The sequence below is a fragment of the Drosophila suzukii genome, chromosome 3 (assembly GCF_043229965.1).
Source record: "Drosophila suzukii chromosome 3, CBGP_Dsuzu_IsoJpt1.0, whole genome shotgun sequence".
NCBI lineage: Eukaryota > Metazoa > Arthropoda > Insecta > Diptera > Drosophilidae > Drosophila > Drosophila suzukii.
In genome coordinates, this window is record NC_092082.1 from 3,498,539 (window position 1) to 3,523,340 (window position 24,802).

General features: G+C 39.8%; 5 protein-coding genes, 1 long non-coding RNA gene and 5 other non-coding genes across 13 annotated transcripts; 8 read left to right on the forward strand and 3 right to left on the reverse strand.

Moving 5' to 3' along the window:
* The first annotated feature begins 3,053 nt into the window (after positions 1-3,053).
* LOC108013379 (uncharacterized) lies at positions 3,054-9,268 on the forward strand. Of its 3 annotated transcripts, none has more exons than XM_017079198.4 (6): positions 3,054-3,203; positions 3,984-4,455; positions 4,929-5,002; positions 5,064-5,106; positions 8,127-8,252; positions 8,906-9,268. In XM_017079198.4, the coding sequence occupies exons 2-6, from the start codon at positions 4,089-4,091 to the stop codon at positions 9,016-9,018; spliced, it is 723 nt and encodes a 240-aa protein (XP_016934687.2). In that variant the 5' UTR covers positions 3,054-3,203; positions 3,984-4,088; the 3' UTR covers positions 9,019-9,268. The 3 variants fall into 3 exon arrangements, with proteins under 3 accessions (XP_016934687.2, XP_070852334.1, XP_016934688.2); XM_017079199.4 differs by having other exon boundaries at positions 3,134-3,285; XM_070996233.1 differs by having other exon boundaries at positions 3,133-4,455.
* On the reverse strand, positions 9,130-11,227 carry LOC108013485 (uncharacterized). The gene is made up of 3 exons (XM_017079368.4): positions 11,036-11,227; positions 10,240-10,952; positions 9,130-9,877 (listed from the first exon to the last, which is right to left on the reverse strand). Exons 2-3 carry the CDS (start codon positions 10,926-10,928, stop codon positions 9,430-9,432), a joined length of 1,137 nt encoding a protein of 378 aa, XP_016934857.2. The 5' UTR covers positions 10,929-10,952; positions 11,036-11,227; the 3' UTR covers positions 9,130-9,429.
* A 386-nt stretch (positions 11,228-11,613) lies between these two features.
* LOC108013487 (uncharacterized) lies at positions 11,614-13,171 on the forward strand. Its single transcript, XR_001767625.4, has 6 exons — positions 11,614-11,889; positions 12,074-12,143; positions 12,324-12,379; positions 12,570-12,619; positions 12,813-12,868; positions 13,057-13,171. It is a non-coding gene; the product is annotated as an uncharacterized lncRNA (long non-coding RNA).
* On the forward strand, positions 11,928-12,014 carry LOC118877479 (small nucleolar RNA Me18S-Um1356). The gene has a single exon (XR_005014335.1). It is a non-coding gene; the product is annotated as a small nucleolar RNA Me18S-Um1356 (small nucleolar RNA).
* LOC118877476 (small nucleolar RNA Me18S-Um1356) lies at positions 12,174-12,259 on the forward strand. Its single transcript, XR_005014332.2, has one exon. It is a non-coding gene; the product is annotated as a small nucleolar RNA Me18S-Um1356 (small nucleolar RNA).
* LOC118877477 (small nucleolar RNA Me18S-Um1356) lies at positions 12,424-12,505 on the forward strand. Its single transcript, XR_005014333.1, has one exon. It is a non-coding gene; the product is annotated as a small nucleolar RNA Me18S-Um1356 (small nucleolar RNA).
* Positions 12,665-12,750, forward strand: LOC118877478 (small nucleolar RNA Me18S-Um1356). Its single transcript, XR_005014334.2, has one exon. It is a non-coding gene; the product is annotated as a small nucleolar RNA Me18S-Um1356 (small nucleolar RNA).
* On the forward strand, positions 12,905-12,991 carry LOC118877492 (small nucleolar RNA Me18S-Um1356). Its single transcript, XR_005014348.2, has one exon. It is a non-coding gene; the product is annotated as a small nucleolar RNA Me18S-Um1356 (small nucleolar RNA).
* Positions 13,172-13,187: 16 nt separating the features above from the next.
* On the reverse strand, positions 13,188-22,454 carry atk (artichoke). Its single transcript, XM_017079367.4, has 5 exons — positions 22,162-22,454; positions 17,952-18,144; positions 15,393-17,892; positions 15,111-15,234; positions 13,188-15,055 (listed from the first exon to the last, which is right to left on the reverse strand). The coding sequence occupies exons 2-5, from the start codon at positions 18,074-18,076 to the stop codon at positions 13,188-13,190; spliced, it is 4,617 nt and encodes a 1,538-aa protein (XP_016934856.2). The 5' UTR covers positions 18,077-18,144; positions 22,162-22,454.
* Positions 18,883-20,244, forward strand: mag (magro). Its single transcript, XM_017077964.4, has 2 exons — positions 18,883-19,696; positions 19,814-20,244. The coding sequence occupies exons 1-2, from the start codon at positions 18,884-18,886 to the stop codon at positions 20,198-20,200; spliced, it is 1,200 nt and encodes a 399-aa protein (XP_016933453.2). The 5' UTR covers position 18,883; the 3' UTR covers positions 20,201-20,244.
* Positions 22,455-23,190: 736 nt separating the features above from the next.
* LOC108012314 (uncharacterized) lies at positions 23,191-24,133 on the reverse strand. Its single transcript, XM_017077614.4, has 3 exons — positions 24,031-24,133; positions 23,539-23,975; positions 23,191-23,488 (listed from the first exon to the last, which is right to left on the reverse strand). Exons 1-3 carry the CDS (start codon positions 24,127-24,129, stop codon positions 23,224-23,226), a joined length of 801 nt encoding a protein of 266 aa, XP_016933103.4. The 5' UTR covers positions 24,130-24,133; the 3' UTR covers positions 23,191-23,223.
* Between the last annotated feature and the right edge of the window lie 669 nt (positions 24,134-24,802).

Sequence of the window (24,802 nt, forward strand, 5' to 3'; positions counted from 1 at the left end):
ATTATTTATTATTATAATTATAATTGAAGGTATAACTAGGAAAATTAATCTTCAAAATATTTAAAATGCTTTTTATTGGTAGACGTTTTAACTTAATAACGGGTATTGAAAAAATGTTTGCTTTTTTTTTGAGACTAAGAATCATTTTAAATTATTTACTTTGAAAATATTTTTCTTACAGTGTTGTGTTATTGTCCTTGTTGTTGTGGTGGTTGTTGTTGTTGCCATAGCCGCAAGCTGTCGCCGGTCTACGTCACGCTTTCTATCCTTCAGTCGCGTTTGCAACTGCGCCGCCTAAACAACAAGCTAAATAACAAGAGTCGCAGTAAAAAGTAATAGAACGAATTTCAAACTGTGTAACTACTCCAAAATTATCTAATTCGAATGTTTTTAATTCATGAAACTGAAATTGCAAGCACAAAAAAATCAAACGTACTTGAACTGTCTCTAGTGTTTTTGTACAAACCAAAAATCATTTGTCGCCATTCTCCACTTTTCGTCCCAAACATTGTTTTTTTTGTAGTTGTGAAAATTTATGTTCAACTTTTTTAAATATTGACAAATTGGTGCGTCTCGTTGTGCGATTAAAGTCTTAATGTTTGAAAAAAAGAGAAAAAACAACACCAAATGGTTGGCCCCGAAACAAAGCGGACAATATTCGAGACTAAAAATCCCCCAAAGCATGACAAAAAAATTTTAAACGTTACAACATAAATTATCCGAACGAATACGCTCTGAAAGCATTCTCTAGTTAGTGGTTTAAAAATAGTTCATATATGTTATTTTTGCGATTTTGTTGATTGATTATTCAGTGTGAAAATGATCATAAAGCCTTAAAACCACTTGGAACAAGTTCAGTGCTAACAAAATTGTAAGTTGGTGGAGAGGGATTACAGTTTTAGAGGCCGCGCCGAAACTAGTTTCTGTTGAGAATGAGAACAGTGTTCTTTGTAAACTTATTCTCTTGTAGGATATCTCTCTTGCCTTCTCCCCTACCATAAAGGATTTTATTCTCGGGGTGTTTCTTCGCTAACAAGGGTTACGAAACTCTAAAGACCGCATGCGCGACCATTTCTCGGAGGGTAGGTAAGATTTTGCACATTTTAATTTCTAAGCAGATGTTTTTTTTTTTTAATGTAGGTCGGTTTTTATTTAATATTTTTACAAAATATCTTCTTTAAAAATGTTTCATTTGGAGTAAAATAAACATTTTTAAGCTATCCAGTTGGCATAATTATCTGATAGCCTTAAAACAGGCAAAACTAAATGTTATGATCAGTAATATTTCTATTTACTTCTGATAAACTCATAACGGTTGTTTATGTTGTCAATAAAATCAGTCTTATATAGTGTTGATGAAGATAATCACAATCAAAACCTTTTTATCAAGCTCTTTGCTTGAGACAGTGGCGTATTAAGCATTTGTTCATGGGGGTTTTCAGAACAACATGTTTTTTTGTTGCATACATTTTGAATACCACATTTTCTTGTACTTTTTACCCGAGTGGGGGGTATATCACCCAAATCCCCTCCGTGAATCCGCGCATGGCTTGAAGTAAATCCAAATATTTGCATGCAAATTTAGGAATTTAATTCGGCTCGCGTGCTAAAACTCAATCGGAAAGCTTCGACAGAATCATTTTCCATTACCTGGCAGATAGTCGCGCCCTTTGTGTGGCCACTTAGAGAGAGGGGAAGTGGCCCATTAAAGCCATAAAAACATTACCAGGGGGAGGTACGAGTATTCTCAGCATGATTCACTTTCACCTTGACACGCTTTCCCCTGCACCCTTCACTTACCCCCATATCCTTTACTATGCGGTGGATGGTATTAAGTTCTTTAAGCCAGATGCCGTCATATAAATGATATTTTTATACAGTCGAGATATTTACACGCGGAATTATGCATTTAAGCATGCTGTGGTAGCTGAAACCACATCAAGCGAAAAGCATTGGGAAAATACAATAACCGCCCACAGGTCTTGAGCCCAGAAGAATTTAATAGTCTTGGGGTAGTTCTAGAAAGTAAGTTCATAAAATGATGCTTTCTGAACAAAAAAACTGGCGGGATGGCCTGTCGAGATTTACGATTTTGGATGGAGAAGCAGGTTGCAGTTATACAAATAAACAAATGATTCGAATAGGAACCAAATGAAAACTTCCTAGCCACCTCGTTTATGTGAGTTTCCATTTTATTTTTAAAACACAAAATTATGAAGCCCAGGGAAAATTACACATGCATATATCTTTGCCTAGGTATAGAGATGCAGATATATCTATTTTAAAGGGATCGTTCCGGGGCATTTAGGTGGGCATAAATTATAAAAATATTTCAATGTGTGTCAGATATTGTTTGTTCGGTATGCCAAGGTATATGTTTGTTGTTTATTTTTTTTTTCTGGAAAGGGAAATGGTTCTGCTTCGTTTTGAACAAATTACTGGGGCTTATTAGGAGCCATATTATTAATGAGGCATCATTTTTGAGGGTATTTGATTAAATGCCTGTTGATAGCTGGCGATAATCACTGGGAAGTGTGAATTGAGCGAAGGGTTATTGTTTATCAGGTGGTAAATGTGGTCTAAGTGCTTTATTATGGGTTACATCATTATTGTAGGTTTTATATCTCTGTCTTTCTACACTTATATTTTTTAGATGACAATTATTAGTCATGGTTATACCATTGGTTTTTTTATATCATCTCAGTATTTAACCAACAAGATAACGATCCCCGTGCAGTCTTCAAACCTAAGAGGATTATGCCTTTAAATGCAACCGCTTTGCGGCATTTGCTTTTATTCAAGTCGAGGGGCTTCCAACTGGCGATCGGGCGTAAGAGTTCCACGAAGCGAATACTCGTGCTACCCGGCATTTCCTATAACACCGCACAGTAAAAAATATACATTTAAAAAACTGCTTACAAATGCATTTTAAAAGTCTTAAAATATATTATTTAAAATATATGTATTTCTATAGTTTCATAATGCTTTTTTTATTTCTGTTATAAGCAAGTGTTTCTAGGCCATACCAGCATACTAGACTTTAAAAATTACTTAATAATTATTTGACGGAAATACTGCCGGTTTGGCCCACTGTGCGCCGCGCTGCCGCAGTGGAGAAGTCAGTGCGAGTTGCTCAGAACGAATTTGCATAGGCTGGGAATCGGACGTGTGGCCGTCGATCTTGATGCGAAACCATCGCAGCGGTACGACAAATATTATTTCGTTCACTCCGCCTCCTCACGTGCGTGTGAGATATTTGTAACTTTAATTTATGGGATGCGCTGAGTGAGTCGCCGGCCAGCTTCTTAATAAATTATTCCCGAGAATACCAAGCATTTTTTGTGGAAAAATAATATCAACATAATACAAAAGCAATTTATCAGCAACCCAAAGAGATGAAAGGGGAAGATTTGTGCAATAATTTGTGGATATGTGGAAATGGTTTATTTCGAGTTTGAATTTGTAAAATGCCGATATGGTCGCCCAACAACGTAATAAAAAAGTGTTAACAAAGAAATGAAATTATAAATGGCCATTGAAATTTATACTATAAGTGTTACAATTCAAATTTCCACAAATAACTCTTTTAGAGTTTTCCGAAATATTTAGGAACAAATAAAATAAAATAACTAAAATGTCACAACAAATCGCCCATTATGTGAAAAGTGATAAAGTGTAAATAAAATTGCAATTTTTTTGCATCTGTCAGAAAATTGGCCTACATAACCAACTCAAGATCCCTGCCACATCAAATTACACCAGTCAAAAGGAAAACGATAAAAATTGTTTGACAATACAGAAATGCCATTAAACCAATCAGCTGTAAAGTGAATTAGACAAAAGTTGTTCGTGTGGAAAGCATATAGAATCACAGCCCATATATGCGATTGGAATCTTTAGTCCGATCACGACCGCATTTTAGACATACTATAGTCTTGCCCGATCTCTCTAAATCTCAATCTCCGCATCCGTGTGACTTACAGATCGTATTCGATTGCTGCGACCGCAAACGACGCACAAACTAAACCGAAATAAAACACCACACCAATAAAATCCAGCTAATTAATGTGATAATTGTGCACAATAAAATGATCGAAATCGGAGGACCTGGCACGATGTGGAGCGAATTGGAATGCAGTGGACTTGCCATAGAGAATTGCCAGTGCTCCAGATTACAGCGTTCGTCTCAAAGATCCACCGATAAACCCTTAATCCCAAGGGTCAGCCTGCTTTATCAGCCATCAGCGGTCATCCCCTCATTCCTGGCCATCGGGATTGTGCTCACGATCTGTTTAGGATCCGCCCTCGGTGCTCCACAATCCTCCTGCATCATGTGCGACAAGGAGGACCTGCGTCCACGAGTCCCACCGTATACCGACAGTTACGAGGAGTACACCTTCGACCACCAGGTGACCCAGCAATCGGCCATCGAGTCCATGCTGAAACTCAATGGGAGTAAGTTATAAACACATTCTTTAAACATAAATTTTATTTTATATTTACAATTTACCTTTTATTGTTTAACATAAGTATTTTCCAATAACTGTAGAAACCAATAATTAAAAAACTAATCACCTAAAGCAGTTTTATATATAAATGGCGTTATCCTGTTTCAAAAAACATATAAAAATATATTTATTTAAAATTCTTTTGAGGAATTTAAACAGAAAAAAACTAATTCATTTGATTTATGCAACATTTAAGTTTAAACTTAAATCGACAAAAGAAATGTTAAATACTTAAAATTTCCCGAGACCACTTTCCCGTCAAAATAATATCTTATTTATAAATTGTAAATACTTGAATTTTAAAACATTTTTCTTGAGATAAAGTAAAGGCATAAATTAAAAAAGATAAACCTTACGTCAACTCTGTTTGTTTAACGAAAAGTATTTTTGCTAAATTTGTTGTATTTTCTGTTTGTGTAGCAAAAGGTCAGAACAACGCCTGCAGTTCTATCAAGTGCCCTCCGAATACACCGAAATATTGCCTAGGACATCAGGTAAACATTGATAATAAAAGAATATATAAAAAAGATATATTTAAAAAATTTACGTTCACAGTTTATCAACGATCATTGTTGGTGCGAACTGCAACATCGAGAAGGTGAGGATTAGCTTAAAAATATAAGAAATTTATTTATATATTAAGAAGTAGTATATATTTTAGTTCAATTAGTATTTCTAGTATTCATTTTCTGATGGTAGATTTAAATTAGCATCTTCCAGATCTGTAAAATTGTTTGGTCCCTTCTAGCTCTAAAACTCTGATAGTGTACTTATTCACCTAGGTTGATATTTATGACTTGCCGCATGAGTCTCAGCAGATGGCGCCAAACAATAATAAACAAACCTCTGCAACTTCTCCGCAGCAGCACACTCCCACAGTAAACACACAAAATAAAGACGTGCCACTAACCCACTTGCAACGCTGTGCCACAGTCAACTCTCTAAAGAGCCTCATTAGCTCATTTTGTCCGATTCAGAGGCCCTTTACAAGCGGCACTCACGCAAATTACTGGTTATAGTACAATCCGTCGATGACGCAACAGTTGGCACAGCTAGCTATCCAAGATAAGGCCACAGAACTATCCCATGGTCGTAAAGGTGGCGGATACTTATTCTAAGGGCTGCTCTCTTCCACTTGGCACGTGATGCGGCACGGAAGTTGTTAAGTCTGGTCCACTGATTGAACCGCACTCTAATGCTGCGACACGCTTCATTGCCTCGACGTGCAACCACAACAGTGAAGCCTCTCTGGGAACCTTTTCCATAGTCTAAATTGTTTCCTCAGCGCAATTTGATCTCAAGAAACTGAAACACTATTTTCTTAAACATTTTTTATCTATCAGATCTTATAAATTTTGAAAATTTAATAAAGAAGTTACGCATTTTCCGACATTTTTTTAAATTGAATGCTCCGACATCAAGGGTAAAAAAAACTTCCTTTAAACTTTCCTATAAAACAATGTAGTTTCCACTTTAGAACAACTCTAGATACAACTCTATACAAAAAATCATATAGAACTACAAACGGAACATTATAATAAAAGTCGTACCTCTATAAATACCTACTTATAGCTGATTTCCTTCATTAGTATCCACTGTAATTCGATTTCTAAGGCATTTCCAATGTCCAAGCGTCAGTTTATAATTCTTCCAGTTGCTTTTTTTTTGTTCAAATTTTTGACTTGTCGATGTGCATTCCGCCTTGATGGGGGAATTTTTGTGGGTTCGGCGCTTGGGTTGTCCACAGTTGAATGATTTTCCTCAAGGCGCGCAGTTTTCCATGCCCCTGTAGTTTTCCTTTTCGAATGCACCCGCCTTTGAATCCAATTGTTTTGTGTGGGCCACTCATTAAATTTAACTTTGTTAATTTCACTTTACTTAATATTGGATAATTATTCGTTTAAGTTGCCTGATGAGGCCATTGGGGCCTTTTGAGTAAATAATGCAGTTGAACAAATATTTTTTGATTAAATACAAATATGGGTATATAAAACCGAGTTCAGAGAATCGCTATCTCGAAGATAAGGAATACCTTAAGTATCAGACCCCTTTTCATGTGTTTTTAAACACTTTACTTGGTCCTCAGCCTTGTTATGAGGCTTTAAAATGTGTGTAGTTGAAACTGAATTTCGTAACCCCCTTCTGGAAACAGTTCTCAACTTTTATCACAGCTCAAAATCTCGAGCACTGCAGATAACAAATACTCTGACTGTTTCTAATGCAAGTATTTGCTCACTGGTTAAATATTATATTACTATTGACTCAACATTTTTTTGCGACTGACGAGTTTCCTTTAGTATGCTGTAGGCGATTCCTACTACCGGCAACAAATCCAATCGATAAGGAACGTGCCTGAATTAACAATCGGAAAACACCTGCAGAGGCAACTGGGTGGGTGGCTATACCAGTACTTTGCGATGGCCATTTTTAGGTGCCGTTTATAGCGCCCAATTCAAATATTTCCATAATTTTACGCTTTTAAATTGGACAGCAATTTCGCTGTTTTTTTATATTTCCATGCCGAAACTTGCCAATTAAATCTATTAATAATTTCCATAGTTATGGAAATGTTCACCGAGGAAATGTGATTCATAACAGCTTTGAAAATAGTCGCTATTTACTTTTCCTTGATAGCCTCATTTTTTGTTGCCTCGCATAATCAATCACACTTACTTTAGATTTTCTTTTTCAACAATCTGTCGATTTGCATTTATACGTCCTCGGCTTGTCAGACGTCGCTAAAGATTATTAACAATTGCGAGAGCAGCCACTAAATTGACCTAACATTTTACACGCTGAGCTCGTGTCTGTTTACATTAACTAATAATTATTTAATTGCATAAATATCTGCGACACGCACCATCAAAAACTACTAGATATTCACTGTGTGGGCCTTTCTATGTTCCTAAAAATGTAGACATGGAACTTCATAAAATTCAACACGTTGAGCTTTTGTAAACAAATGGGCATCTATAAACAGGCCAAACGAAAAATAATACAGGCATATGTTATGATCCGATCGAAAAACAATGCCGTTCACATTTAGTCATTCGCCGCAGTTTATATTTTCTTAAAAATTATTGTGCCTTTTTCGTGCGCAGCTCCTAATAAACATATTCTATTTTATTGATTTCCGTTTCTACTCAAATCGCAAAAGTTCCATAAATTGTATATTTAAATTAAGTGGTTTCTATTATAAAAAGTTAAGCACTTGATTTCAAAATGGGGGCAACACATTGGATATTTTAAAAATTGTTCTCATTTTTCAAGTAAACTCAGCAACACAAATATTCAATATTAATAGTTGTGTGAATGGCATAGGCAGCTGGAAACTTAAAATTTAAGTTCTACAGATAAGGTCAAATAACTTAATCAATTTCGAGAATGAATTTAATGAATTTCAAATGTGATTTGATATAGATCTTACCCAATTTGAAAATTAAGAAACCCTATCGATCTTTAGGTAAATATTAATACACATCCTAAAAAGTAAGAATTAATGCCTAAAACAATTTATAACTCATAGTAAATAAAATATATCCAATGTTCTACCCAAAAAATTTAATTTTGCCAATTGATTAATTCAAAAAGTGTACTTGACTTCCATTTATTTTCCAGAGGGCCTGCCTTATGTACCTCACGTTTGCTTTGCGGATCAGAAGGTGCACACATCCTCCGTAGATTCCTGTTTCACATTCGTGCAGGTCAAGGAGTGCTGCTGCGCTGAGATCTGGTTCAAAAAGTGTAAGTACCATTTTCGTTTGCTCGTAGTCATCGCATCTGGAACCACAATACCCATGCTAAATGCCCATGCCACTCACACATGAGGAGGGATTAACAAAGCAATGCTAATTTAATAACGTAAATATACCCATTCGATGATTCTGTTTTCACACGGCGCCTTCGATAAACATGCACATACCAGAAATAACAGCAACAATGGCCGAGAGATCATGTCAATATCATCCGCTGGCAGAAAATCGAACCATGCTAATTATATTTAGTTTATAATGCTAATTGAAATCGCTCACACCGAATTTGCCGTTGGGCGTCAAAAGAGAGCTCTAAATCATAAAATACAACAACACGTTTTTAAAGCCTCTAAAATATGGCCAACTATTAATTTGAAAAGGGCAATTATCCTTGGTTGTATATTATCATTGTGAGTAGTTTATACCAAGAAATTGTTCAGCAGCTTCTCATAATAAACATAACACTTTGGCCAAATGGAGAGCTAGCTCATAAATACATATGAGAAAAGCTGGAAAAACAAAAAGCAACATTCCTTTTTATGAATAATTTACAGCAACGCATTATTAATCCAATTGCACTACGATTACTCAGCCAAGTGGAAAATAAAGTAATAATTTAACCTGCGTTTTTTCTGCTATTTTCAGGGCGACACATTTCCGGCAGCTCTCGGAGCCAGCACATACCAAAAATATTAGTACACCTGCTTCCAGCACTCAGTGTTCTGCACTGGATAAGTAGAAGACGGACATTTTGTTAAAGTTGGGATGTCAGGAGCGAAGTCATCATGTGAAAGCTGTACAACATAGTCATAGCGAAGTAGGATCTAGCCGTAAAAGAATTCGAATAAGTGTACTTAGTTCAAACAATGTCCAATGGTAATCAAACCTACTTGCTAAGCATATATTTAAGCGTTAATAAATACAAGTTTATAAAGCTAACCGACTTTAGTTAGCGTGTGGCTTAGATCACTAAATAAAGAAGCTGTAATTGCTTACGTGCATTTTAAATAGGACAACATATCGAGGAACAAAATTAAAAATAGTTTATAACACATGCTGCGCCAAATATCGTTCGCTTAGTTGCTAAATTTCGGCTTATTTTCTAGATTCGGTCCACTAAACCTCGAGTTCAGCAAGTCGGCCTTAAAAGTCTATAGTCTCCACGGTGTTCATAGGCTGGTACGGTTGTTAAGCGTACGTTGCAAGGCATTCACACAGGACAGCACGTCCTCGTAGTCCTTGGACCATTCGCGCAAATTGCGTTCCAGTGCCTCTAGTCGCGATTGTCCCAAACGCATTCCGCCGTGCTTAATGGCCGCATAGCAGGAGCAGGCCAAAAGCTTGAAGCACTGCCGCCGTACCGCGTTGTGTGCGTGGCTCTCCCAGTTGGGCGTGCTGGCCACACACTGCCAGGCCACGGTGACGTAGTCAACGAGGGCGTCCCAGTGGGTGGAGTCGTGCAGCCGCTTGGCCTGCGACTGCAGAACCCGCTTAAATTCGTTGAGATGCATCGACGCCTTGGAGTAGGCAGCAGCATCTGTCTTCTTGCACAGCCGAGAGGTGGGAAGGGATTTGAATATGAGCCGCTTGGCATGGTGGAGCTCCTGCTCAAGGGAACTAAAAGCAAGAAAAGAGTGATTATATATATATGTCTGTTTAAAAGCTTTGAAACATTGTTTCTTGTCGACATGCAAAAATAAAACTTAACTCCCAAATCTTTTTTGTGAAAAATGGTTCCAAAATGGATGATACATATCAAGCAAATACCTGCTCGTCTTAATAAAGAGATTTCGTTGTTGCATTAGAATTGTATTGGATAAAGGAATAACACTGAAGATTGTTGTGCCTTCTATATGACTTTCAGGAAAAGCTTTATCAAAGAGGATTTTCATAAAAACTGCGAACTGCTTATTAAAATGTTTAATAAATTACTTCCCCTCTAGCCCAATACATTCTCAGAAAACTCTGTGGAAACTTACCTAATATCTGGCGTGGGCAGCTGCCGTCTAATCTCCCCCTCATCAGTGGCACTCTTGAGGTTGTTCATGATCAATTCGATTAGCTGTTCCTGAGACAGACCCTGCAACAGAGAAGGTAGCGTGGCATCGGTGTTCGTCTGCCCCACCGGTCGGTCTTCCATCTTCAGCTTCTTTACTATGGGTGTTCCCGGCCAGAGTTGCTTGGTGGTGGCCATCTTTATTGGCGAATAGGTATCCATGGGCGTGGGGTCTGGTGGGGTGCTGCCCATGGTCAGCCGCTTGCGTGGAGAGCTGCGCAGGATCATGCCGCTGGTCAATTGCAGATTCTTGGTGGGGGTGCGCTGGAAGGGACTACGCATGGAGGAACCACCAGAGGCCCCTCCGCCTCCATTGACCTTATCCGGCGAAAATGTGGTGGTGAAGCGCCGACGACCGCGTTGCCGTATGACCAGTTCATCCGGCGAGGGCAACGGCGAGAAGACAAAGTCCTGCGCCTGCACGACATTCACATCGTTGTCCACTCGCAAGCCCAATCCTCCATTGGCGTTTGGCGTGTTTATTATGGCCGCCGGAGTCGGCTCGTCCGGAGTCCTTCGATTGGCGTTAGTCGGGGTGTTGGCCATGCGCAGCGCCTCCAGACGGTCCGGAATCTCGGCCAGCGCCATTCTCGTCTGCAGCGGGGTCGTCATTGCGATTCCAAATTCCAATGCGGGCTGCGGGGAAACAAATCACATACGCATCAGATCAGATTCAGGGATTGTATAAACATTTTCACGCCGCCCTGCACCTGACGTACCACTTGGATGCTTCGCTATATCTTCGCAGCAGAGTCAGCGATCTTAGCGCGGGCCGGGGATATATCTTCCTGGCAGTCGGATTTCTTCGGGTTTTACTTTTGGCGTCCCTCCCGCGAATGCAATTGCGATTTTTTCCTTATTTTTGTTTAAATTGCGCCAATTCGCTCAAGGTGGCAGCGCGCTCTGGAGATGTGACTTGTGACCCGATACTATCGCAAACGAAGCGATATTGCACACACATTTGTATACCCTTTCCACGAGTTTTAGGGAATTACATTGTGATAAAATTACCTATGTTTTTGTAGCACCATTAATTTCATTTAGTTGTAAAAGTTATTTAAGTTTTTTATATTGATTTTCAGCGCATCTCAGTTTTTCATTTATAAAATATTTGTAATTAGATTCTTTTAGGTACTTTCAAATTTATAAAATGTACTCCATTTTGTATTGTGTCATGCCATTTTAAAACCACATAAAAAGGACTAAATCTCAATTTAACCTATTTTATTTTTAACGATAGTTTGTCTTGATCAACCGGTCAAAACGTCTGGCAGCCCTTTAACATTGGCAACTACATGGCAGTCCGGCAACCTTCTGTCTTCTTTCCATCCGAAATTTCTTTTGGTTAAGGTCGGCGCGTAATAAATATTAGTTAAATATATTGAAAATGGAACTGATACCACCTGTATTTGGGATATTCGATGGTCTGACTGTGGGCAAAATATCGTATATAAAGGCAGACTGTAAAACAAATATAGCAAGATGAGATTAAGGGCGAGCATTGGAACTGCCGGGTTCCACGTGGTGCAATGTGAGACACCTGGAGGCACTTCGAAATCTTCGAACTTCTAAGGTTAGTTTTAAACAAGAGAGACAATTATATTTCCCCTAACAACTCTATTGATGACATCTACATACCCAATGCAGAGAAATAATGTTGAAAAATACTTAACATGCATCACCATCTGAATGCATTTTGAAAGAATTGACTTGTTTTTCAACTTTAAAAATCTAAAGTCTAGTTTTTGTCTTTACAGGGGAATATCATCTCAGAGGCTATGAATTGAGCTTGAGATAAAGTCTAATATATTTTCAACCCACTAAAAGGTAATAACCACTTTAATATAATATATCTTACTTCCTAAATTGATGAAAACTTCATACTCAACTCAGAGAAATTATGTTGAAATCTATTTAACATGCATCACCATCTGAATAAGACTTTTCTTTTAAGTTTATGTTTTAAAAAATGTATATGAGTAACCTAGTTTTTCTTAACTTTTGCAGGCAGTGGTTAAGGATACTTTCTAAGCAGTGGATTCTGACTCACAGTTCATCAAAAGGTAATTCTCATTCTAGCAAATTTTATTAGAATTTATTTTAACCTTTCAATTGATGACAACTTCATACCCAACTCAGAGAAATTATGTTGAAATTCTTTTAACATGCATCACCATCTGAACAAGAACTTTACATTTAATTTTGCTGTCATTAATATTATTTATTAACTTAGTTTTTGTTAATATTTCACAGGTAAAACTTAAATGGACTAACCAGTGTTAATCGTATGGACCAATAAAAAGGTATTGCCCAATATCATTAATTATATGGTTATTTTATTTTATTAAACCCCTTTATTGATGACAAATTCATACCCAACTCAGAGAAATTATGTTGAAATCTATTTAACATGCATCACCATCTGAATGAGCCTTAAATATTTCGCTTGTAATAAAAAATATGTATAAGTAACCAAGTTTTTCTTACATTTTACAGGCTGTGCAAAAGGATACTTCCTTAACAACACATTTTGATTGACAGGTTATTAAAAGGTAATTCTCATTCTAAATAATTAAATTTTTATTTAAATCTCCCTAATTGATGATAACTTCATACCCAACACAGAGAAATCATGTTGAAATCATTTTAACATGCATCACCATCTGAACAAAATCTTAATAATTATTTTTATTAAAATAATTATTCATAATTAACAAAGGGTTTTCTTGTAATTTTTCAGGATGCAAAAGGATTCTACCCTCGGTCGGAATCTTTTAACAAAATACCGTTCAATATATAAAATAAATTCTTTATTTAAGCATACACAATAAAATATTTTAACTGTCTAAATCAAAGATCTTAACAAACTGTTTAACACGCTCTCCACAACATTAACAAGCTGAGAAAGAGGATCTCCTTCTTGTGCAATCGATTCCAACTGGTCGAGGCACCTATACCATCGTAGTACACCTCCTTGTGGGATGTTTTCCGCACAGCAGCACCGCCATTGAAGTCGCGCTTCTTCTTGAAGCTCTCATAGTACCAATCCATGCCATCCTTGCGATCCACTCTATCAACCTGAAGCAGTTCCAGTTCAGTCCGTTTTTGCGCTTTCGCCGTGAGCTGATGCTCACTGGCCACGCCCTCATTATCCGCACTGGGCGTGGTCCGCTGATACTCCTCCGCGGTGGGCTGAGCCACTTGCTGTTGATAGGGCGTGTACACCTTGGTGATGGTGGAGCGTCCTCCACCTCGCAGCGGAGGAGAAGGCGGTGGCGGTGGTGCCACTGTGCTCGTGGGACGGGCTGGAGTAACCTGAAAGTCACTTGGACTCTGGGGCGTTGTGGTGGTCACCCAGGAACGACTCTTGATCTGCGCCACATGCTCTTCGGCCGGAGGAATCAACAATATCGTCTCCGCCGTGGTTGTCTGCACCAGAGGAGGAGGTCTTAGCAAGGTCACAGATTGCGCCTCCAGGTCGTCGTCATCGTACTGAGATTCCTGCTCCTGTTCACTGCTGGATGAGGCATCGTTAATGGTAGTTCCCTGGGTACTAGTTGTAGTACTTGAAGTACTCCTCGGCGTGGACCTTGTAGATGCTCTAGTTGTGCTCGTTGTTATCCTCGGCATCACTGGCATTGTGGTGGTAACATCGGAAGTGGTTTCTGTGACCTCGTATGTAGCCGTTTCTGAACTTTCACCACTGCTTTTGGTTGGCTTAGGTCTCGCCTGATCAGAAATGGGAATGAATTTCCTTTCACCGTTTCCTTGGCTCGTCTCCGGTAGTTTTCCCGTAACATTCACTGGCTCAACCAGACCACGTCGCTGCTGAGGATCTTGTACAGGCATAAAACCACCGACATGGACCGGAACGATGGGACGGAAACCACCGCGTTCGATGCTCGACGGCTCACGAAAGGTGGTGCGAAAGACACCCACTGTGGTCGCTGCGCTCCCACTCTCGTTGCTCAGTGCATCCTCCACGGAGGAAGTGGTGGAATCCGTGTCCACATAACGATTTCTCGCAATGTTTTGCTTCTCCTGCTGCTGCTGATCCTTTAGATACTTTTCGAACTCGGCGCTATTCGGCTGATACATCCTAGTTTTTCCCCTTCCACTGGGCAGATTTATGTGTGCCATTCGATGCGTGGCAGGCATTTCATCGGGGCCATCCGTTCGCTGTTTTCGTCCTCGATCCCCGAAACCGAAGAACCTACCTAAACTCACACTAGGCAAGGGATATCCAAAGAAGGTAAAGGGCGATCCACTACCCTGCTGAGGCCTTCGATTGAAGTATTTCGTATGGAGCAATGTATTATTCAGATCTAAATTGCTGTTTGCCGTGGGAATCGGTTTGGGTCGCTGCGATGTACTGATCACGGAGTTGGTCGTATCTGGTGCCTCGGTCGCGTCCACATACTGATCGTAGAAGTACTCGCTCTCCCCCACCAGAGGTCGATCTCCTGGCAGCCTGGTTCCCTCGTTGGCCTCGCACTCATCATTGAAATCCTCTGGCAAATCCCTCTGGAAGACATCCCCGTGCTCGTTCAGCAGTGGCAAGTGGTTGCCATCGGTTCGTTCATTCCCATAGATATCCACACCCGTGCAGAGACTTCTCTCCATGCGGGCCGCTCTCAGTAGGCGTCCATCCTGGCATTTAGGTCCCGGATACGGAAAGTTCGTCTCCTGCAGCCACACCGACAGCCACTGCATCTCGCAATTGCAGTCAATGGGATTGCCTGTTATAAACAAAATTTATTTTAATATTAATTTAAGTTTTTTGTCTGATCTTACCATCCACATCCAAAATGGCTATATTTCCTCGAAGGTTTCGGAAGGTACGCTCTTTAATACTCCTAAGCTGGTTGTTCCGCATGGACAAGACTCGCAAACGAGGCATCGTCTCAAAAGGAGAACCCTGTAAAGAAAAATAAATAAGTTAATATAGATATCCAAGGATTTAATTTTACCTCGTTAAGAGGTTTTTTAGATATATTATAAAATAAAATAATTAATAAGTATTTTTTAATCTTTGGTAACAGATGATTTATATATTTATTTATTTAAAAATCTCACCTGAATCCGACATATCTGATTGTTGTCCATTTTGAGTTCCACCAACCAGTTTAAGGCCTTCAACGGCATCGTCGAGACCAACTTGACCCCATTGGTGGAGAGATCCAAAACCTCAAGATTTCGCATGCTTCGAAGACCTATATTTTCCATATTCCTGAAGTGATTGTTGGAAAGATTAAGAAAGACTAGCGAATTAGCATTGTGGAAGCTTTCCGGTGATATGTAGCGCAGTTTGTTGTACTGAAAGTGGGAGGCCAGCAGATTTGGTAGCTCCTCAAAGACATGATCCTTTAGCTCCACTAACTTATTGTCGGCCAAAACGAATTCCTGGAGTTCATCGAGTCCCTTAAGGGCTCCAGGCTCCACATTCCTGATCTCATTGCTGCTGAGATCAAGATATTGCAGCTTAGGAAGGTTGCGGAAAGTGCCCTGCTGCAACTCTACAATAAGATTATTGGACAATCGGATCTCTACCACATTTCGCCAGCCACCAATCACATCGGATTGGACACGGGATATCTGATTATAGCTGAGATCGATGTCTCGCAGGCTGTTCAGGTTTCCCAATCCCACCGAGATATCCAGAAGGGCATTTCCCGAGAGATCCAGATACTCCAGTGATCTTTGGGTATCGAAAGCGGTGGGCGAGATGCTGCGTATTAGATTCCTAGACAGATCCAACTGCTCAAGTCGACTGTTGTTGGAGAAGAAGTTATCCGTAATGGCTTCCAATTTGTTGGACTGAAGGTTTAGATTCCTTAGTTCCGCGAGCGGTAGTAAAGCCCTCTCATCCGCTTCACCAAGTTGGTTATCCTGCAGATGTAGCAACTCAAGACGTTGGATTCCAATGAAGGAGGTGTCCTCCAACTGACGCAACTCGTTTTGAGCCAGACTCAAGACCCTCAGCTCAGATGCCCCCTGAAAACCGTGTCTTGGCAGCTGTTCTATGCGATTCTGACTAAGATCCAGCATCCGCAGGTTGGGCAATTGTAAATCCTTGCTAGCAGCTGCTGGTAGAGAAGATATGTGGTTACCCTTCAATGAGATACGCTCCACGATTCTAGGAAGACCTCCGATCACTGTTTTCAACTGATTATAACTGGCATCGACCTCAAAAAGTCTCTCCAAATGGATTAGTGTGGAGGAATGAATTTTGGACAGTTCATTGGAGGATATGTTGAGGGTTTCGAGGAGGGGGTTGTGACGGAAACTGTTGGGCGCCACTTCGGTAAGACCATTCTCACTGAGATCCAGACGTCTTAGAGAGGGAAGTCCGGCCAGCAATTGGGAATCCACCCTGCCAAATTGATTCTGCGCTAGATCAAGGCCTTTTAAACCAGGAAGATTCCAAAATGGTAGGGGTAAATCCGAAGATAAACTGTTATTTCTCATCCGAAGTTCCCTCAAGGCGGGCATTGCCATCAAAGCATCCCTTTCGATGAGTCTCAGGTGGTTGTGGTTCAGATGCAGTTGCTCCAGAGTCCCGTGGCCACGAAGAGCTCCATAGGGTAGCTCGCTCAGCAGATTACCACTCATGTCCAGATAGCGAAGCGTAGGTAATGCGTCCAACAAAGCCCTCAAAGCTTCCACGTGACCAATCTCATTGTTGTAGATGTGCACCGCCTCCACACCACTTCCACTAGCTTGAAGCAGGGATTCCGGATGGATCCGCCGGATGAGATTGTTGTGCAGATATATGGTTTTCAACTGGGGTGTGCGTAGAAAGGCTCCATATTGCAGTTCTGTGATTCTATTATCGTTCAGGTGAAGCTCGGAGAGATTGGGCAGGTCCACAAAGGAGCCATCCTCTATAACGGTGATGAGATTGTGGTCCAGCCGTAGTTTCTTCAGATGCTCCAGATCCTTGACAATGCGACCAACCATGCCCACATCGCTGATTTGATTATAGGAAAGCTTTAGGCTAACCAAATTGGGCAATCTCGACAGGGCACGTAAATGTATCCAGTTGAGAACGTTGTGCGATAGATCCAAGTTCTTCAGGGAGATCAAACCATCGAAAAGACCCGCTTCCAAGCGGGTGAGACCTCCGCCTCCTGTTATATGTATGTGTTGAAGTTTAGGGAGGTGTCTAAAGAGATGGGGTGGCAGTTCTTGGAGAGCTCCCGTCTGGACACTCAAATAGGTGAGGCTTAGCAATCCGGAGAAATCAGGCAAGTGCTTCAGCTCATCGCTCTGGATGGTTATGGCCAGCATGTTGATCATCCCGTTAAGACTCTCCGCCGGAATGCTGCGCAGTTGAGGTTCCACCACGAAGATCTCAACCAGGCCGTTCTCCAGCTCATTCAGCCATCCGTTGGACACTCTTTCGATGCTATTGTGACGCAGCATCAGTCGCACAATCTGCAGGCTGCCAAAGAAGCGTCCTGGCAGCGCCGGCAGTTGGTTGTTCTCCAGGACCAGTTCGTCAATCCGGCCCTTAATATTCCGTTCCACGGCCTTGAGACCGGTTTGGATCTGGGGTAGGTTACTGTGCGAGCACCTATTAAGGAAATATATATATATTTTAGGGATACTTGTGAGCAAGATCTTCGAACTAACCATATCTGGATTTCCTTTCCTCGCAAGGAACAGCGGCAGGGTAAAATAGCCTGCGATGGAGGACAACTTTCGGCCCTGATCAGAGTTAGACCAATACACAGTAGTAGGAAAATGGGCAGCTGCATCCTGGTTATGGGCTAGACCATAGGCTTTGTGGGTACAGCAGGTTTGTTGCAGCCAACTTGGGACATAGCTATGAGGTAAAATAAATCGAATTAATTTAATCATTTGATCTACATTTTAAAATATATAACTAGGATTAAGTTATATGTATTAATCTACAGCAATTAATCTAAAATATCTCAACCCATGTGAAAACCATAAATAACATCTAAGAATAGAGCCAGCAAACCAAGAATGAAAACAAACGTCACATGAACACTTGTGCTAGAAAAGCCCTCTCATCGTATATTCATTACATTTAGCAGGCGAAATAAGTGAATTAAAAATAAATTATGTTTTATTATGGTTGATAGTTCCGCCGAACTCCAGGTAAGACCCCCTAGATTGCGATTTCTGGTTCTATCAAAACCAAACAGGGCAACGGTAATCGCACTTTCCTGCACTTAAAAAATATTTCTCAATGTAAACAAAATTTGCCATTTATTTTGTAAGATATTAAATATTAACTTAATGATAACTTTTAAATAAAGAGGGAATTTAAAATACATATATTTTGTTGCAAGAATTTTGTATAATAGGAAAATGTTTTTTGACTAACAATATAAGGCTTGCAGATATTACATTTAATCCCTAGCCAAAATTGTTCAATGCAGTTCTACTACTGCTAAAAAAAATTGCACCACTAATTTTTGCAGTGTCCCAGACAAAGGTAACTCCATAAATCAGGGGACTGTTTTCGCCAGCAGATAAGAACGGACTATATAAAGAAGGCCCCACGGCCAGTTGGCCAGCAAACTTGATTGCCCACCATGAATCCAATCTTCTACGCCCTACTGTTCTGTTTGGTGGCGGGTGTAGCCGTCGCCGAGAAGTCGGACTATTGTCTGAGTGAGATCATCAAGTCCGACGCGAGGATCCGTTCGCACGGATATCCCACGGAGACGCACCAGGTGACCACCGAGGATGGCTATGTCCTGACCCTGTTCCGCATTCCGTACTCCCACAAGCTGAAAAACCAGAACGAGAAACGTCCCCCAGTCCTCCTGCAGCATGGACTGTTCAGCAACTCGGACTGCTGGCTCTCCTCGGGACCGGATAACTCGCTGGCCTATCTCCTGGCCGATGCCGGATACGATGTGTGGCTAGGCAATGCCCGTGGTAACATCTACTCCCGGGAGAACAACCTCATCTCGCTGAACAGCCACAAGTTCTGGCACTTTGACTGGCATGAGATCGGTACCATCGACATCCCCGCCATGATCGACTATATCCTGCAATACACTGGACACAAACAGGTGCACTACTGCGGCCACTCACAGGGAACCACCGTGTACATTGTGATGCTCTCCGAGCGACCCGAGTACAATGCCCTCATCAAGTCCGGACATTTGTTGGCCCCATGTGCCTACTTCGAGCACGGAACCTCCTTCATCTTCAACGCCCTGGGTCCCTTGGTGGGCACACCGGGTGGCATCTGGAACCAACTGCTGGTGGACACCGAGCTGATCCCGCACAATAACCTGGTCAACCGTCTGGTGGACAACAGCTGTCATATGGCCAACTCCATTTGCAACAACGCCTTTATTATGTTCGCCAACGGCGGCTACGTTAATGCCAATGCGGTGAGTAGTATTTAAATAGTTGCATGGAACTCGAAAAGATCTGTAGACAGAGAATTGAACAAGATTTAAATCCAATATTTTTATAAAAGTAGTTATAAAAATGAATTCGACTTTCAGAGCTCCATGAGTGTCCTGATTGAGACCCACCCAGCTGGTTCTTCCAGCAATCAAGGCATCCACTACCTGCAGCTGTGGAAGTCCGGTGAGTTCCGGCAATACGATTGGGGCACCAAGAAGAACAAGGAGCTGTACGGCCAGGAATTGCCCCCGGACTACGATCTCAGCCAAATCACCGCTCCCACCCACTCGTACTCCAGCAACAACGATGCCCTTTGCGGACCCGAGGATGTTGATACCCTGGTGAAGAACTTCGTTCATCTGACGGAGGACTACCGTGTGCCCGTCCAGAGCTTCAACCACTTGGACTTCATCATTGCGAGGAACATGAAGGAGCTGGTCAACGATCCGATCATCGAACGTATTAACTCGTACGAAGGTCGTTAGGAAAATAACCAATAAAGAAACCCCGTAATGCACTCACTTTGAAAGTCATATTTTCTGAATATCTCGGGGGGTATGGATTGCAATTTATAAGTGGGCTTAAGATAGGAATAGATTGCCAAAATTCAATGATAAGTTCTTGAAATCAAAACCACAGCAAAGCAAGATTTATTAGATTGCTAATTATAACCAACCTTTAAATATCCCTGAGATCATTAATAAATTTTAAAAAGCTTTCCAAGAAAAAAACCTGCAAATAACTAAGTGCAATACTCTAAATGGTCTTATCTTTGAAATTGCATGAGCCAATAAATTGGTTTAATAAATATGGAAGGGTATTCATTTGAATTTATTATATGGCTTAGCCTGATTAGATACTGATGTCAGCTATTAATCACTCCTTCAGCTGTCTGGCTCTTGTCTTGAATTTATTGCTTATTAACAGGTAGCTACTTGTTACTCAAAATTTCCACTTCGATTATAGCTATTTGCTTGGTTGATTTAGCTTAATGCGATTGCTTAAATACACCTTTTGTTTACCAAAGTCAAGAGTCTAAGGAAATTCGTTTTAAATCGATTGAGATTAGAATTGTTATTATAGGTAGTGCCCCCGCTATGCCAGGTTAACAAATTCAATTTGTTCGGTATATTTGAGATTCGGTGAACTTTGACAATACTGATTGTTATATTATAAAGTGAGCTTGATCATTGGTAAAATATAATTTAGATACTGAGTTAACGTTCATACGATCTAAATGCAAGTTATTAAGACTATTGCTACTCAAAACTAACCCTTCTTTATTGTTTTTGATCATAAATTTTAATGGCTCTAGAGATGTTGATAGAGAAATATCTCTATCGCTCAGATGAGTACCTTCAGGCACTTCTAACGGCTCATAAGTCCCAACGTTTGAGGTGGTTCGTACGACAGGAAGTTATACATACGTTCGCTGTCTTGTGCAACAGCCCCAGAGACTCGTCGCGTCTTCATAATGTATAGACATTATACCTTTCCATGGCATCGCTATAACTATACCACCCTCACATGCAACTGCGCAACTCGAACCGAAAAAAAGAAACTCTTTGCGCCGAGAAGCGTAACATGGGTCTTTCAACGAAAATTTTGTAATCATTTAACAAAAACTGAAAAACAGAAGCAGTAGGAAGCGAGTGAGGCAGCTGCAAAACTTTGGACTAGAGTGAAACGCTAACCGCCGATTCAACTTCGGTTTTAGCTTTATCTTCTGACGCCGTTTCTACGCATGCGCAGCGGAGTTTACATCAAACGAACCTTGAAATTATTGTCGTTTTCATCATTGTTCGGCTGCCGGAGTATCTGCATCTGTGGGCATAGCTGTATCTGTACTATATCTGAGTCTGCACCAGTATCTGTATCTCTCTGCAGACGTAGTTGTGTGTTATTTCTTGCATTGCACGCCTTGAAGTCACACTAAGTGAAGTCCCCGTCCGCGAACCCCATCCCCATTTCCCCTAGACTCTGTCTATAACGACAATTTCACCTGCTCTGATTTCTTTTCGGTCCCCCTCAAACTCTCCTAATTAAGTAACTGTTTAGTTCTACATCGAACGGTTCTTTGCACAATGTAGATTTAGAATTTAGATGTAGGTGAGCTACTTAGTTTAATGGATTCAAAATTGCAAGTCTTAATAGAGCAGAGCATATTTTCATTAAAATCCTATATGTGGATATGGTTTTTATTACGAGGAATAAAAATTAATGTTTTTTATTATGTAAAAAATCCTTAATAATAAATTTGGACTGTTCTGTGTTAATAACAATACATAAGTACATAAAGTACTTTAACTTAGAATTTTCTCTTTCATTACTTTTGTGCAAAGAAATAGGACAACAAAACTATGATTGGCTAATACAAATTAAAACCATTATTGTTCTCTAAATGTTTCGTTTTAAAAGTTTTAAATTAAAACTCCATGTGTCTTACTCAATCACAATATGATCCAAGACAGTTATTTTCCTTGCGCTATTAATCCGATATGTCCAGGTAAATTTAAACCTCTTTCGCTTTTTATTCACTTAAGATAACACAATTCTCACTGTTTTGAACATTATTTGTAAACCCTTTTGGTTTCTTTTTTATTTTAATTCACTTCACTTTCGAAAGCACTTTTGATTTTCTTTAAGGCGTTTTCATTCAATTAAACACCAACACCTGGAATTCATTTGGCATGGACTTCGGTGAGTTCTCCGCGATTTCTGTTAGCCGAACCGACTCGTTTGGAATGCACGCGAAAACTGTTTCTCGAAATAGTTACAGCCCAGCAGATTACTCAAGATTTCTACCAGAAATGTCGGCTTGAGCGGAGCTTCCTGCTGGAGTTGGGTTCCACGTTGGGCGCCACACTTGGATGACTCTCGCCGAGCAGTGGATTCCATTATGGAACTCGAGTGAGTCGATCTGTGACCACGGATCAGAGGTCGCTCTTCCCTCGAGATCGGGGATTCGGCCCAGTCGGTACTCAAAGTTGTTTAGGGCCAGCGTTTTAATGAAATTGCAAGTGAAATTATGAGAATTATGGCAGGAAATCACTGTGGAAACAAAGGCCAAGTGCTAATTTTGGCATGTAATTGGATAAACATGACAATTCTTACTTGTATTATTGTTTTCACAGATGAAATAATTGCGTTTCTGAAGAAACTTGTAAGAAATTAATTAGATTAGTTAATAATTATAATTAGACTATACATCGATTGAAGTAGTCCTACTTTTATTATTCTTTTTACAGATGAAAAGTTTGTGTTTCTAAAGAGACTTGTAAGAAACTAATTAGATTATAAAATCATCGATCAAAATGAATGTTTTAGAATGATCAATTTGCTGTTTTAATAATAAAATAAGAAAGGCCGGTTCTTAGGATTAAAGCTAAACGCGATACATTAATTGGTGACTTAAAATAGTTTACATTTTTAAAATATTTATTTATTTTATCATGTACTTTTGGCCGAATAGCAGTTTGTAATTTTACACTTTGTTTTAAGTTTAACGTTAAAATGAGAAAGTAGCCCTAGATGAAGTATTCTCAAAAAAAGGGATCATTAGGACGAATGAAATTATGTAAATTCCTTTTTCCAATGTAAAATCTTTTGATCCTCTCGAATTCTTAGATGGTACCTCTATTTCGGGTTCACCCATTGCTTCCAAAGTGTAATAGTCAATAAATTCCGTATTTCGTACATTGTCATCGTATTCTCCAGGTTGATTTCCAGGTGGAGTATACCTAACTACCAATATCTTTCTACCGTTTTCGATTCTACAAGTAAATAATTTGGCAATGAGGCGAGAAAATATTGCATTACCTACGATGGATTCTTTGGTGCAATTCCGATACCCATTACTGAAGAAGCTTTCCAGGTGATTGCGGAAAATTTGTCGGCCAATGATTGTTCATGCTTGGTTCTAAGTTCTTTACCGTAGCACTTTGCCCCTTCAACAGTCCAGAACTTAACACAAATATTTTTCCGAAACTCGCAAATATTTTCCGTATACTCGTTTTTCTCTGGATCCGATAAGGGGAAAGCCAGTTGATCTACAACCATATTCTTCTCCTGAGCTTCTTCATATAACATTTGATCTGGGATATTTAAGGTGGCCAGATGTTTTGCGTATTCCTCGGCTTCTTCGGAGAGTGGGAAGGAAAAACCGAACTCTGGGAGAACCCAATTTCTGCGGTGCTGATTGTGGTCAATTATCACCTCCTCCATAGTGGTATAATATGCTCCTAAGCAAGGCTGATAGATCTAAAACGAAAGTATAATATTTAAATGATCTTTAAAATTTTTGATTTTAAATAACCTGAAAAACAAGCATGAGTATTATATGTATCATATTATTTGTTGTTTTAATGTATGTATTCAAAAAATGACAAGTTTTTCCTATATATTCCATGAACATTAAGCATTTGGTGTATTTTCAAAACAAAAATGAAATAAATCTTTGGAAACCTATAATATACAATCAATTTATTTCGCGATAGATTCAAAAGATGCAGGAACAAAAGTGAAATTCTCAGCTGTTTTTGTTTTTCTCTTGGCATGCCAATATAAATAATATTTTTAGTTCTATATGCATAATATTTACGGAATTTACCCCGTGCAAATCCATCTACATACGTCATGCACTTGAGTGAATGCTGGTTGTCAGGGCCAATGTGGACCCTGTAGACAACCAGATGATAAGACCACTACAGGAACCCACAAGCAGTCAGTCATCACAGCTATACAGTGCTAATTCATTGCACTTTAAAACCACGTGTCGGATTTAAGATCGGATTAGAATGTCTAACCCGCTAATTGAAATCCATTTCAGTCTGACCCCCCAGGATCATTAGTTCATTGTCAACTGAACTGAATTTCGCACCCAAGGCTAATTTGATTTGCGGCACATTTATCATTGAGACCGGGATTTGTTTTTTTGCAAGATGTGTTTGTTGCTAGGTACCTAACAACTTATAAAACATATTTTTTTTCTAAATTGAAAGATCAGAAAGAGAAAAAAAAAATTCGTCCTTTTTGCAAGAGAGCCAGAGAAATGTTATCCTTAAGTAAAGCTGATGTGTATATTTTAA